Source organism: Melozone crissalis, unplaced genomic scaffold (genome assembly GCF_028551555.1).
Source record: "Melozone crissalis strain CALT ecotype California unplaced genomic scaffold, PUWL_Pcris_2 ptg000064l_1, whole genome shotgun sequence".
NCBI classification, from domain to species: domain Eukaryota; kingdom Metazoa; phylum Chordata; class Aves; order Passeriformes; family Passerellidae; genus Melozone; species Melozone crissalis.
Genome location: NW_026535842.1, coordinates 852,582 through 867,182, shown reverse-complemented (window position 1 = coordinate 867,182; position 14,601 = coordinate 852,582). Strand labels below are relative to the sequence as shown.

Below are 14,601 nucleotides of genomic sequence, written 5' to 3'. Positions count from 1 at the left end.
CTGCCATCCCCCATCACAGCACCCCAAAACTGGGGGAACAACGTCCCCCACGTGTCCCCCCGTGTCCCCTCAGGGCCACCCCCAGACACAGAACAGCTCCTCAGCGATTTGATGTTAATTTAAAGGAAACAATTAAATACAAAATAACAAACGAGGGGGGTCGGGTTAAACACCGGGATTTTCCACGGGAATTCCAGCAGGAAATTCACCCCAAACAGGGGCAGGGGGGTCACAGCAAGGCCTGGGGAATCCTGACCCCAAAACCCCACAGGGCCCTGAGGATCCTGCCCTGGCCAGGACACAGGGGATGAGGGGACACTGGGGACCAGGACGTGTCCCTTGTCCCTGGGACTGTCCCCTGTCCTCAGGATCGTGTCCCCTGTTCCCAGGACTGTGTCCCCTGTCCTCAGGATCGTGTCCCCTGTCCCTGGGACTGTCCCCTGTCCTCAGGATCGTGTCCCCTGTCCCTGGGACTGTCCCTGGGACTGTCCCCTCTCCTCGGGGTCCTCAGGCAGACGCCGCCCCTTGCCCGGAGCTCAGGGGTTCAGGATGGGATGGCACAGAGTGGGCACCCAGGGATGTCACAAAGGCCTCCACCTGCAAGGACAGCCTGGCTGAAGGGGTGGCACCGGGGTGGCACCAGGATGGGATGGAACGGGGATGGACTGGCATGGCACTGGGATGGTGTAGGAATGGACTGGGGTGGCACCGGGATGGCACTGGGATGGTGTAGGAATGGACTGGGGTGGCACCAGGGTGGCACTGGGGTGGCACTGGGATGGTGTAGGAATGGACTGGGATGGCACTGGGATGGCAGTGGGATGGAACTGGGATGGCACCGGATCTGGGACAGTGTAGGAATGGACTGGGGTGGCACCAGGACCGTGCAAGGGTGGCACCAGCATGTCCCGGGCACACCAGCATGTCCCTGGCACACCCCACCCCGGCTCTGCTGGCACCAGGGCAGCGCCACCCAGCCCAGCTGTGCCACCCCAGCCGTGGCACCCACCTGTGCCATGAGCTGGCCCTGCCTGGCCCCGTCGTGCTCGAAGTCCTGCTCCACGTCCAGCACCAGGACGGGCGCGCGCCGCGCTGCCTCACAGTGGATCCTGCAGAGGGAGGGACGGCGAGGGCTGAACCCCAAAAAAACCCCAAAAACCTCCAAAAAAACCCCAAAAAAGCCCAAAATCCAGGGCACCCCAAAGCTGGGCACGCTTTGGGACTCACTCAGTGGCCCTGGCCACCAGCCAGAGCTCGTGCTGGCCATGGAGCTGCTGCAGGTAACCCAGCTGCATCCTGCCCTCCTGGAGGGGTTAACCCCCCAAAAAATCCACAAAAGCCCCCAAAACTCGGGGTTTGAGGTGACCCCAAAGCTGGGCATGTATCAGGACTCACTCAGTGGCCCTGGCCACCAGCCAGAGCTCGTGCTGGCCATGGAGCTGCTGCAGGCAGCCCAGCTGGATCCTGCCCTCCTGGAGGGGTTAAACCCCAAAAAAATCCCCCAAAAAACCCCAAAACTCGGGGTTTGGGGTGACCCCAAGGCTGGGCACACATGGGGACTCACTCAGTGGCCCTGGCCACCAGCCAGAGCTCGTGCTGGCCGTGCAGCTGCTCCAGGTAGCCCAGCTGGATCCCGCCCTCCTCGCTCCTCCCTCGGCGCCGCAGCCGCTCCAGGCACGTCTGGGGGGGAATATTTTACAATAAATATATTTATCAAATTACTATTTATCCTAAACCCACCCTAAAGCCCATCCTGAGCCCACCCTAACGCTCACCCCAAACCCACCCTGAAACTACCCTAACCCTCACCCTAAACTCACCCTAAAACCCATCCTGAGCCCACCCTAACGCTCACCCTAAACCCACCCTAATGCCACCCTAAAACCCATTCAAAACCCTCCCTAACCCTCACCCTAAACCCACCCTAAAACCCATCCTAAACCCCACCTAAACTCACCGTAAAACCCATCTTAAAGCCCCCCTTAACTCACCCTAAACCCACCCTAATCCCCACCCTAAAACCCCACAAACCCACCCTAAAACCCATCCTAAACCCCCACAAACCCACCCTAAAAGCCAACCTTAACCCCACAAACCCACCCTAAAAACCAACCTTAACCCCATCCTAAACCCACCCTAAAACCCATCCTAAACCCCACAAACCCACCCTAAACACCAACCTTAACCCCATCCTAAACCCACCCTAAAAACCAACCTTAACCCCACAAACCCACCCTAAAAACCAACCTTAACCCCATCCTAAACCCACCCTAAAAACCAACCTTAACCCCACAAACCCACCCTAAAAACCAACCTTAACCCCATCCTAAACCCACCCTAAAAACCAACCTTAACCCCACAAACCCACCCTAAAACCCATCCTAAACCCACCCTAAACCCACAGGATAAACCCGGCCCTGTTCCCCCAGGTATGGAAGTCCAGGTGTGGATTTCCAGGTGGGGAACTCCAGGTGCCCGGTGCCCACCTGGGGGCTGTGCAATGCCCACCTGGGGCAGTCCCAGTCCCAGTGCCCACCTGGGGGCTGTGCAATGCCCACCTGGGGCAGCCCCATGCCCAGTGCCCACCTGGGGCAGTCCCAGTCCCAGTGCCCACCTGGGGGCTGTGCAATGCCCACCTGGGGCAGTCCCAGTCCCAGTGCCCACCTGGGGGCTGTGCAATGCCCACCTGGGGCAGCCCCATGCCCAGTGCCCACCTGGGGCAGCCCCATGCCCGGTGCCCACCTGGGGGCTGGCACGCAGGTACAGGAAGCCGTGGGGCGCAGCGTGCGGTGCCAGGTGCCGCAGCAGCAGCTCGTGCCAGTCCTGGTAGATCGCCCACTCCAGGGGCTGCAGGTGCCCGTTCTCCAGCAGGGTCTTGGCAAAGACGTACCTGGGCACGGATGGGCACAGGGGGAATTTTGGCACAGATTTGGGGTTTTTGGGGTTTTTTTGTAGTCAGGAGGAGATGCGGGTGCTCCTCCTTGGTGTATATAAAATATGTATATAAACACATGAAATATATAGAAAATAGAATTAAAATATATAAAAATATTCTATATATATAATATACAAAAATATAGACAATATAGAAAAATATAAAAATTTGAAAAAAATTTAGATAAAGTATAGGTAAAATATAGATAAAAGTATAGATAAAGTATAGATAAAATACAGATAAAATATAGGTAAAAACAAGGAGCTGCAGGTGCTCCTCCTTGGTGTATATAAAATATGTATATAAACACATGAAATATATAGAAAATAGAAATAAAATATATAAAAAAATATTCTATATATATTATATAGAAAAATATAGAGACAATATAGAAAAACATTAAAAAATAGATAAAATTTAGATAAAATTTAGATAAAGTATAGGTAAAGTATAGATAAAAGTATAGATAAAGTATAGGTAAAGTATAGATAAAATACAGATAAAAACGAGGAGCTGCAGGTGCTCCTCCTTGATGAATATAAAATATATATATAAATACATGAAATATATAGAAAATAGAAATAAAATACATAAAAATATTCTATATATATTATATAGAAAAATTTAAAAAAATAGATACAATTTAGAAAAAAATTAGATAAAGTACAGGTAAAGTATAGATAAAATACAGATAAAATATAGATAAAAACGAGGAGCCGCAGGTGCTCCTCCTTGGTGTATACAAAATATATATAAAATATAAATAATATATAAAGATAAAATAAAAACATATAAGGTATATTATATATACTATTTCAAGGTATATTATATATACTATTTCTATAAAATATATATAATAGATAAAAAATAGATAATATATATATAAAGTAGGAGATCAATATAAAAATATAGAATGTATATTAAAATATATAATGTATATAACATACAGAAAATACATATAGAATATATATTATATATATTTTAAAATATAAAACTTATACAATAAAATATATTAAAAAATACGTGTTTAATCAACAAGATGTCTTGAAGACAAAGGTTAAAACCAAGGTTAAATTAAGGTAAAAAAGCCAAGGTTAAATTAAGGGAAATACCCCAGTGTGGGGGCCATGCAGTGCCCACCAAGCCTGGCATCACCCAAAGACCTTCATGGGGCACCCCCAAATGACCCCAAAATGCCATTCCTGCCATTAAACCCCTCTGGGCACCTCTGGGGACAGACCCTGCCCACCCTGGGCACCCCCAGCCCAAGCCCAACCCCGTGCCCCCATTTTAGGGTACCTGTTCCCCTTTTTGGGGTACCCGTGCCCCCATTTGGGGAACCCTTGCTCCCCTTTTTGGGGCACCCGTGCCCCCATTTTGGGGTACCCATGCCTCCATTTTGGGGTACCCTTGCTCCCCTTTCTAGGGTACCCGTGCCCCCATTTTGGGGTACCTGTTTCCCCTTTTTGGGGTACCCGTGCCCCCATTTTGGGTCACCTGTTCCCCTTTTTTGGGGTGCCCATTCCCCCTTTTTTGGGATACCCATTCACCCTTTTGGGTGTGCCTGTTCCCCCATTCTGGGGTACCTGTTTCCCCTTTTTGGGGTACCCGTGCCCCCATTTTGGGTCACCTGTTCCCCTTTTTTGGGGTGCCCATTCCCCCTTTTTTGGGATATACATTCACCCTTTTGGGTGTGCCCGTTCCCCCATTCTGGGGTACCCGTGCCCCCATTTCGGGGTACCCATGCGCCCATTTTGGGGTACCCGTTCCCCCATTTTGGGGTACCCGCGCCCCCATTTCGGGTACCTGTCACTGAACAGGGAGCGCTCAAAGACCCTGACGGGGGGGGCGCTCCCGGGGGTCCCCCCGCTGCCCCCGGGGGGCTCCAGCACGGCCCGGAGGCGGCTCAGGCACGAGAGGCTCTGGAAGGTGAAGGACCAGCGGGCGGGCGCCTGGTACATCAGCTGCAGCAGGTTGGCACTGCCCCCCGGATCCTGCGGGGCAGGCCACAGATATTTATATTTCATCCATCTTTTATGTGTATATATAATATCCATATTTTATGTATATATGTAATATACATAAAAATATTTTTATATACTTAATATTTTAAAAATACTTATATTTATAAGCATAATATTTTTATAAATATAAATACGATATACATTTTATAAATATACATTTATATATAAATTTCAATATTATATACATTTTATAGATATACATATTATATAAATTTTATATATATATTATATATATAAATATAATATATATTATATATACATAATATATACTATATATATACACATAATTATATATATACCTATTATATATATTATATATATACATAATATATATATACACTATATATATATAATATATATACAATATATATTATATATACACATATATACATAAACATATTTATGTTTTTATATATACAATATATAATTTATATATTTATAAATATATAAAATTATATCTTTACAAATATATAAATTATATATATAAGTATCATACACATTCTATAAATACACATCAATATAAATATAGATATAAATATAATTATAAATATAAATATATATTTTCTAGATATACATATATACATTTTATAAATACAAATATGATATAATACATAAAATATATTTATAATTATAATATATTTATATTTGCATAAATATAAATATAGAAATATAAAACAGGATGCAGGAAAACAGGAGAGGGGCTCAGTGGCAGGGAAGGAATGTGGGAAGCACAAACCCAGGCGATGCTGCACCCCCTCCCCAAAACCCACCCGAAACCCCCCTAACCCCCATAAACCCACCCTAAACCCTTTGGGGTCAGGGGTGGCAGCAGGCTGGCACAGCCCTGGGACACCTGCGGGCACATTTTGGGGTCAGGGGTGGCACATTTGGGGTCGGGGGTGGCACATTTGGGGTCACGGGTGGCACATTTGGGGTCGGGGGTGGCAGCAGGCTGGCACAGCCCCGGGACACCTGCAGGGACATTTTGCGGTCCGGGGTGGCACATTTGGGGTCAGGGTGGCACATTTGGGGCCGTACCCCGTTACCTGGGCAGTGCCAGCGGCCCCTGGCACCCGGCGCCACTGCGCCACCGGCTCTGTCACCAGGTGCCAGCGCGGGAAGGCGGCGGCCAGCAGGCGCAGGAAGGTGGATTTGCCCACGGCTGCGGGAGGGACAGCAGGGTCAGCCTGGGGTGTGGGGGGAGCCTGGGGGTCCCCCCAGCAAATCCCGGTAACACGGGGTGAGCCGGGGTGCCCCCACCCCAAATCCCGGGGTGAGCCCGGGTCCCCCATTCCCACTCCTGGGATGAGCCGGGGTCCCCCATTCCCGCTCCGGGGATCCTGGGGTGAGCCTGAGTGTCCCCCTCAGGACTCGGGATGAGTTTGGGGTTCCCCCCACCCAAAATCTGGGAAATATTGGGGTGAACCTGGCGTTTCCCCACTGCGGCTACTGGGCAAATCTGGGGGTGCCCCTTCCTGGCTCCTGGGAGTGTGGGGTGACCCTCGGTGACTCCAACCTGATCCCCGAAAATCTGGGGTGACCCTGGGTGACTCCAACCCTGCCCTGGGAGTGTGGGGTGACCCTCGGTGACTCCAACGCGACCCCGAGAATTTGGGGTGACCCTGGGTGACTCCAACCCTGCCCTGGCAATTTGGGGTGACCCTCGGTGATTCCAACCCGACCCCGAGAATTTGGGGTGACCCTGGGTGACTCCAACCCTGCCCTGGCAATTTGGGGTGACCCTCGGTGACTCCAACGCGACCCCGAGAATTCGGGGTGACCCTGGGTGACTCCAACCCGACCCCGAGAATTCGGGGTGACCCTTTGTGTCCCTAACCCGGGGCACCCTTTGTGTCCCGCTCCCAGCTCCCAGCAGCTCGGGGTTTTTGGGCGCGCCCCCAGCAGCCATAATTAAGCTAATTACGGCCGTTAATTAACGCCATTAGCTCCCCCGGCTCCCCACACCCCCGGTGCCCCCCACACCCCCGGTGCCCCCGGTACCGATGTTCCCCTCCAGGGCCAGCCGCAGCCCGGCCCCGCACCGCCCCATGCCCCCGCCGCCGCCGCCGCTTCCGCCTTCCCGCGTCATATGCTAATGAGATGGTAATCAGCAGCGCGCGCCACCGCCCCGTGACGTCAGCGCGCGGGAAGTGGGCGGGGTGGAGGAGGCGGAAACAGCGAGGGGAGGGGAGGCGGGACGGGGGCGGTATGGTAATTTATGCAAATGAGACGCTGTCCGCAGCGCGTCAGGGCAATGCGGGGGGGTGCAGGGGAGAGAGGGTGGGGCACGAAATGGGGGGTCGGGGGCACCAACCGAGGGTCAAGGGCACCGAAATGGGGGTGGGGTCACCGAAACAATAATGGGGCCACCAACAGGGGTTTGGGGTCACCAAAACAACAGTGGGGTCTCCAAAATGGGGTTGGGGTCACCAAAGCAATCTTGGGGCCACCAAAACCATGTTGAGGTCCCCAAAACCATATTGGGATCACCAGCATGGGAGTTGGGGTCCCCAGAATGGGGCTAAGGACATCAGCACGAGGTTGGGGTCACCAAAACCACATTGGGGTCACCAAAACAACATTGGGGTCACCAAAACAACACTGGGGTCTCCAAAATGGGCTTGGGGTCCCCAGCATGGGGCTAAGGACATCAACATGGGGTTGGGGTCACCAAAACCACATTGGGGTCACCAATAGAATGTTGGGGTCACCAGCAGGGGGTTGGGGTCACCAAAACCACATTAGGGTCACCTATACAAAATTGGGGTCACCAACATGGGGTTGGGGTCCCCAGCATGGGGCTGAGGACATCAACAGGGAGTTGGGGTCACCAAAACCACATTGGGGTCACCAGAAGGGGGTTGGGGTCCCAGTATGGGAGTAAGGACATCAACAGGAAGTTGGGGTTCACCCAAACCACACTGGGGTCACCAAAACCACATTGGGATCACCAATAGAACATTGGGGTCACCAACATGGGGTCGAGGGCATCATGGCAGGGTTGGGGTCACTGACATTGGGCCAGGGGCATCATCACAGGGTTGGGGTCACCAGCATGGGGTTGAGGGTTTATCTATGGGGTTGGGGTCACCAATATGGGGTTGAGGGCATTGCCATGGGGTTGAGGGCATTGCCATGGGGTTGGGGACACCAAGGCCACCAGCAGGACACGCCACCAAGGTGAGGTCAGGGCTCCTTCCCCCCTCATCCCCCAGTCCCCCCATCCCAGGTGTCCCAGGAAGGCTCCGAGATGGAGAAAAGGCTTTTTTAATGCGCGGTGGGCGTGGGAGGAGCAGCGGGGTCCGGGGGGAGCGGGGCCCCCCAGCCTGGGCACGGGGGGCGCCCGCGGGGCGGGGAGGGGGCTTAGAAGCATTTTCGGTGGACGATGGAGGGTCCGGCCTCGTCGTACTCGGGTTTGCTGATCCACATCTGCTGGAAGGTGGAGAGGGAGGCCAGGATGGAGCCGCCGATCCACACCGAGTACTTGCGCTCCGGCGGGGCGATGATCTGCGGGGACACCGGGCTCAGGATCACCCCGAAACCCCAAAAAGCAGGAGGGGCTTTGGGGTGGCGGCCGCTCAGCCGGGGCCTACTTTGATCTTCATGGTGCTGGGGGCCAGGGCCGTGATCTCCTTCTGCATGCGGTCGGCGATGCCCGGGTACATGGTGGTGCCCCCGGACAGGACGTTGTTGGCGTACAGGTCCTTGCGGATGTCGATGTCGCACTTCATGATGGAGTTGTAGGTGGTCTCGTGGATCCCAGCGGACTCCATGCCTGGTGTGGGAGGGGGCTGTCACCTTCCTGTCACCTCCCTGTGCCCCCACAGGGCTCCCCAAAACAGCCACGGGGGCTGCCCTGGGTCTGGGGGGTGCCGAGGGCTTGGGGGAGCCCCAAAACGTCACCACGGGGCACCAGGGGAGCTGGGGGATGGCCAGAGGGGCATTTGGTGTTTGTCTGCTGGTGGGGAGGGGGGCAACCATGGCCAGGGGGAATTGGGGTGGGGTCAGCCATGAAGGAAAGATCAACAGAGTCTGGGGGATGCGGGGGCACTGGGACAGGGTCTGGGGGCACTGGGGCTGGCTCACCAATGAACGAGGGCTGGAACAGGGTCTGGGGGCACAGGAACTGGGTCTGGGGGCACCGGGGGCACTGGAGCAGGGTCTGGGGGCATTGGGGGCACTGGAGCAGGGTCTGGGGGCACTGGGGGCACTGGGACAGGGTCTGGGGGCACCGGGGCGCGCTCACCGATGAACGAGGGCTGGAACAGCGTCTCGGGGCAGCGGAAGCGCTCGTTGCCGATGGTGATCACCTGCCCGTCGGGCAGCTCGTAGCTCTTCTCCAGCGAGGAGGAGGAGGCGGCCGTGGCCATCTCGTTCTCGAAGTCCAGCGCCACGTAGCACAGCTTCTCCTTGATGTCGCGCACGATTTCCCGCTCGGCTGCGGGACAGGGCGGCTCAGCCCGGCGTCCCCGCGGCGCCGCCGCCCCGTCCCCGTCCCCGTGCCCTACCGGTGGTGACGAAGCTGTAGCCCCTCTCGGTGAGGATCTTCATGAGGTAGTCGGTGAGGTCGCGGCCGGCCAGGTCCAGGCGCATGATGGCGTGGGGCAGCGCGTAGCCCTCGTAGATGGGCACGTTGTGGGTGACGCCGTCGCCGGAGTCCAGGACGATGCCTGGGACACGGGGAGGGTGAGGAGGGGACGCCCCGGGCCGGCCCCTGTCCCCCACGGTGTCCCCAACTCACCGGTGGTGCGGCCGGAGGCGTAGAGGGAGAGCACGGCTTGGATGGCCACGTACATGGCGGGGACGTTGAAGGTTTCAAACATGATCTGGGGGGGACGGGAGAGGGGCAGGGGGTGAGGGGTGGGCATGGGGGTCACCAGCACAGCCCAGCCCAGCCCTGTGCCTTCCTGGGGTCAGGGAATGGCACGGAGAAACACGGGGATGGTGTGGGGCATGGAGAAACACGGGAATGGTGTGGGGCACGGGAGAATGGGTGGATGGTGGGGTTGTGGGGCATCAAGGAATGGGTGGATGTGGGGTTGTGGGGCATCAAGGAATGGGTGGATGGTGGGGTTGTGGGGCAGAGAAGAGGACAGGGAAACACATGGGATGTGGGAAAACGTGGGCCAAGAGGTGGAAATGTGGCTGAGGGCAGGACACAGAGCCACGTGGGGCCGTGCACAGAGTGGGGAGCACGAGGGCCGAGGGGTGGCATGGAAATGGGGGCCACAGCATCTCACAGAGCCACGTGGGGCTGTGCAGAGTGGGGAACGCGTGGTGGGGCAAATCCTGCAGGTCCACAAAATGCCAAGAGACCCCCAGGGCCATCAGGGTTGGGGTCAGTAGTGGGAACTTCCCACTGGATCTCTGCCCTTATCCCTCACCCCACTCCCCACTCGTGCACCCCACAAATCCTCCCCAGCCCTCCCTGCGGTTTTGGAGGCTCCAGCCCCATGCAGGGGGGATCTCCAGGGCCCCACCTGGGTCATCTTCTCCCGGTTGGCCTTGGGGTTGAGGGGAGCCTCGGTGAGCAGCGTGGGGTGCTCCTCGGGGGCCACGCGCAGCTCGTTGTAGAAGGAGTGGTGCCAGATCTGAGCGGGGCACAGAACCGGGGGGCGTCACCCCGAACCGAGGCGGGGCTGACCCCTCTCCCCGCCCCGCCCGGGCCTCACCTTCTCCATGTCGTCCCAGTTGGTGATGATGCCGTGCTCGATGGGGTACTTGAGCGTGAGGATGCCCCTCTTGCTCTGCGCCTCGTCGCCCACGTAGCTGTCCTTCTGCCCCATGCCCACCATGACGCCCTAACGGGACGGAGGCCTCGTCAGCGGGGCTGTGCTGCCCAGCTGGGGCCGGGGGCTCCCCCAGAGCCCCCCGGGTACCCACCTGGTGCCGGGGCCGGCCCACGATGGAGGGGAAGACGGCGCGGGGGGCATCGTCGCCGGCGAACCCGGCCTTGCAGAGCCCGGAGCCGTTGTCGCACACCAGGGCCGTGGTTTCCTCGTCGCACATGGCGGGGTGGCAGCGCTCGGTGCTGGGGGGACCTGGGGGAAAAGCTGCCCGGGGGGGAAAGGGGGTTACACACGGGATGGGATGGGCTCATCCCACGCTGCCATCACCGGGGATTTGGGCTCGGAGCTGTCGGAGTCCTCGGGGAGGGGCAGCCCCGTAAATCCTCCCTGGGTGATGCTCGTTCCCCATGGGTGCTGCTCCATCCTTCTGCAGCCTCTTCGTGGCCAAAATTGGTGCCAAAGCTTCCCCCGGGTGCTGCCGTGCCCGGTTGGTGCCCCCCGAAGCGGGCAGGGGGTGCCAGGTGGTGCCCTCTCCTCATCCGCTTCAGCCTCACCAGCGTTTTGCTGCTCTGACCTCGCATCCGCCCCCAAAAATGGGGGGAAAACAATTGCCCTTCCCAGGGGGTGCCCCCTGTGCCGGGGGATGAGCTCCCCGATCCAGAGGGAAACGGGCAAAAACCAAAAAGCAAAAGAAAAAAGCCCAAACTGCGGAGAAAGGAAAAGAAAAACCCCAAATTGTGGAGCAAGTAAAAGAAAAACCCCAAATCACGGAGAAAGCAAAAGAAAAACTCTAAATCGTGGAGAAAGCAAAAGAAAAACCCCAAATCACGGAGATTTCTGCGAGAGCACCACCTGCCTTGGCCTCAGCCCAGCTCTCAGCACCTCCACCGTGGGGTCGTGCCGAGCTTGGCACCCCCTCCGTGCCAGGCACACCCGGCTGGTGCCACCCCAGAAACGCCGGGGCGCCCCAATAAACCCCGTGAGGTGTTTTCCATGTCCTGCGAGGAGAAGAGAAGCAGGGCAGGGCAGGGCAGGGCAGGGCAGTACTCACCACGGAGGCGAGAGCTCCTTTCCTCTGGGACCGAGCCCCGGCGCCCCGGGTATAAATACCGGCGAGCCCGAGGAACCTCAGAGGCGGATCCGCTCTAAACAAAGACCCTAAATAGGCTCGGTGATGGTGTGCCGGCCATATGGCCATATAAGGTGTTTTATTTCATTAAATTGACCTCGGGCCGGCGGCGGGACCCGGCGCGGGTAATTATTGTAGGGAAATGTATGGCAGGGATGCTTGGGAGCACCGGCCCCGCCGGGATCCGTTCCTTTTATGCTGCGCTGCGATAAACAAGCGAGACTCAAGTCCTTATAAGCGAGGGCCGGGAACAGGAGCGGGGAGCGGCTCCAGGTGCCGGGGGGCGCTGGGGGAGCGGGCGGGGGGCGGCTCTGGGGGCGCTGCCCGGGGACACCCCCGGGATCGGAGCTGCCGGAGCCGCCCCGGCTCCTCCCGGCCCCGCTCCCCCACCGGCGCTCCCGGGATGCCTTTTCTCTCTCTCCGCCCCCATTTTTGGGCTTTTGCTGTCCCAAAGCCCCAAGTCCTCGGCCTGAGCCGGCCCGGGGGCTGTGGGTCCAAGTGCCAAGGCCGGTTCTGATCCCTCCCGGGGGTTCCGGAGAGGGGATCAGGATCAGCTCAGAGCCCCCCGGGGACACGGTGGGAGCTGTCCCCGAGCCCGGGGCCACCCCCAGCCCTGCAGAGCCCAACCAGAGGCTCCCGAGTCCCGGCTGCCTTTTTAAGGACAACGGGCCCTGAGCAGAGATGGCCCCGGGTCACCCCCCGAGCCAGCGAGGGCTCCGGGGAAACTGAGGCACGGCGGGCCCGGGGTGATCCCCAGCTGTGCCCGGGGCAGGGACATCCCAGCATGGAGCTGTCACCACGGGCAGGGACACAAAGTCCTGGTGTCCCCCACGGTTCCAGAGGGAGGGAATGGGCCCTGGGTGTCACCCATGGGGCAGGACAGTGTCCCCAGCACTGCCAGTCCATTCACAGCCCAATGTCCCCCGGCATGGCTCTGTCACCTCTGTATTGTCACCCTCTGGGGCAGGACAGTGTCCCCAGGGATGGCTCTGTCCCCTCTGGTCTGTCACCTCATAGAGCAGGACAGGGCCACAGTGCGTCCCCAGCACTGTCGGTCCATCCAGCACCCCCAGGACTGGCTCTGTACCCTCTGAGCTGTCACCCTCCAAGAGCAGGACAGGGACACAGTGTCCCTAGCTCTGCCAGTCCATTCCCAGCCCAATGTCCTCCAGGGATGGCTCTGTCCCCTCTGGGCTGTCACCCATGGAGCAGGACAGTGTCCCCACCATTACCAGTCTATTCACAGCCCCAGTGTCCCCCAGGGATGGCTCTGTCCCCTCTGGGCTGTCACTCCCCAGGGCAGTGCAGGGCCACGGTGTGTCCCCAGCATTGCCAGTCCATCCAGCAATGCTGAATTTCTGAACATCCCCGAACATCCCCGAGCATCCCCGAGCATCCCCGAGCCCGGAGCGATCCCCGAGCATCCCGGGCCGGCCGGGGCCCGGCGGCAGCGCAGCCCCGAGCGGAGCCGGGCGCAGCCTAAAAAGGAAAGGTTTGGCCCCCGCAGCCAATCCCGCGGGCCCGGGATGCTCGCAGGAACGCCCGGCATCCCCCGGAACGGGACAGGCACCGGCCCCGGCCCCGCTCCTTCCCAACCCCCGGGACCGGCACCGCCCGCGGGGGATGCTCGGGCTGGAGGCCCCGGGGGATGCTCGGGGCTGGAGGCCCCGGGGGATGCTCGGGCTGGAGGCTCGGGGGATGCTCGGGCTGGAGGCTCGGGGGATGCTCGGGGCTGGAGGCTCCGGGGATGCTGCTGGGGAAGGGAAAAAGATGCGAAAAGAGAGATGTGGATGTGTTTCCCTGTGCTGAGGTGCAGATAAGCATCGCCCATCGCTCCCTGCCCGCGGGATCCCCCAGAACTCACAGCCAATAAATCACTCCTGGCTTATCGTCGGGGTGAGCTCCTCCCAAACCAATCCCAGCCCAAGTTTGGGTGGGTTAAGGTGTGGCAGCCACATCTGGCGCAGCTGGAGAGCCAGGCTGGGCAGCAGGGCCTGGATACTGGCGTTCATTGACACACACAGAGTGAGGATTGAGGGAGCTGGGGTGAAAAAATGGGGTGGAAATGTGAGAATTCAGGGAGCAGGGCTGGGAGCTCAGTGGCAGCAGGAACTCCCTGCTCCAAGGAAAATTTCCTATGAAGGTTCACCAGCCCCTGGGACAGCACCAAAGGGGTGATGTGCCACCAGCTGACACCTGAGAGCTGCAGGGCTGTGCAGCTGGGAAAAATCCCCACGGACCTGAAGGAATTGCTGCTTTGCAGGATTTTCCACTCGCTGTCCCCGCACTGCTGCTTGGGGTGAGGAGCTGTGGGATGAACAGCACGGAATCTGCACCCCCTCCCGGCACGGCTTCAATTAATCAGGGCTGGAAAAGCGTTCCCAGAGATGCCCCGAAGGCTCCTCCCTCCCAGCCCGGGCCAGGCTGTTCCCAAAAGGGGCTGGGGAAAGGCTGCGGCGGCGCTGGCACGCACAGCACAGGCGGCACAGCCAAAGGAAAGGATCCCCCGGGGCAGAGCCCAGCCCAGCGAGGGCCCTGGGGACAGGAGGGGGAAATCCCGCCCGGATAATCCCGTCCGTGTGTGCCCCACACAAACGTCTGCATGGCAGGGGGGAGGGGGGCCCCAGCCCCTTCTCCATGTGCTGAACATCCCATCCCATCATCCCATCCCATGGATCCCATCCCATTCCATCCCATGGATCCCATCCCATTCCATCCCATCCC

The 14,601-nt window shown here is 57.6% G+C and overlaps 2 protein-coding genes across 2 annotated transcripts; both read right to left on the bottom strand.

The window, feature by feature from the left end:
* Positions 1-479: 479 nt before the first annotated feature.
* DGUOK (deoxyguanosine kinase) lies at positions 480-7,048 on the bottom strand. The gene is made up of 7 exons (XM_054289235.1): positions 6,961-7,048; positions 6,006-6,121; positions 4,742-4,929; positions 2,743-2,890; positions 1,565-1,680; positions 1,010-1,109; positions 480-597 (listed from the first exon to the last, which is right to left on the bottom strand). The coding sequence occupies exons 1-7, from the start codon at positions 7,046-7,048 to the stop codon at positions 508-510; spliced, it is 846 nt and encodes a 281-aa protein (XP_054145210.1). The 3' UTR covers positions 480-507.
* Positions 7,049-8,315: 1,267 nt separating this feature from the next.
* Positions 8,316-12,160, bottom strand: ACTG2 (actin gamma 2, smooth muscle). The gene is made up of 9 exons (XM_054289131.1): positions 11,800-12,160; positions 10,843-11,012; positions 10,632-10,760; positions 10,440-10,550; positions 9,701-9,785; positions 9,468-9,629; positions 9,206-9,397; positions 8,553-8,734; positions 8,316-8,466 (listed from the first exon to the last, which is right to left on the bottom strand). Exons 2-9 carry the CDS (start codon positions 10,966-10,968, stop codon positions 8,323-8,325), a joined length of 1,131 nt encoding a protein of 376 aa, XP_054145106.1. The 5' UTR covers positions 10,969-11,012; positions 11,800-12,160; the 3' UTR covers positions 8,316-8,322.
* Between the last annotated feature and the right edge of the window lie 2,441 nt (positions 12,161-14,601).

Coding starts and splice junctions, on each gene's coding strand:
- DGUOK (XM_054289235.1), bottom strand. CDS start 7,048: ATGACGCGGGAAGGCGGAAGCGGCGGCGGCGGCGGGGGCATGGGGCGG. Junction 6,122..6,960: donor GGCCCTGGAGGGGAACATCG/GTACCGGGGGCA, acceptor TCCCTCCCGCAG/CCGTGGGCAAATCCACCTTC. Junction 4,930..6,005: donor GGGCCGCTGGCACTGCCCAG/GTAACGGGGTAC, acceptor CCTGCCCCGCAG/GATCCGGGGGGCAGTGCCAA.
- ACTG2 (XM_054289131.1), bottom strand. CDS start 10,968: ATGTGCGACGAGGAAACCACGGCCCTGGTGTGCGACAACGGCTCCGGG. Junction 10,761..10,842: donor TGGGCCGGCCCCGGCACCAG/GTGGGTACCCGG, acceptor CCGTCCCGTTAG/GGCGTCATGGTGGGCATGGG. Junction 9,786..10,439: donor ACCGGGAGAAGATGACCCAG/GTGGGGCCCTGG, acceptor CGTCCCCCCCAG/ATCATGTTTGAAACCTTCAA.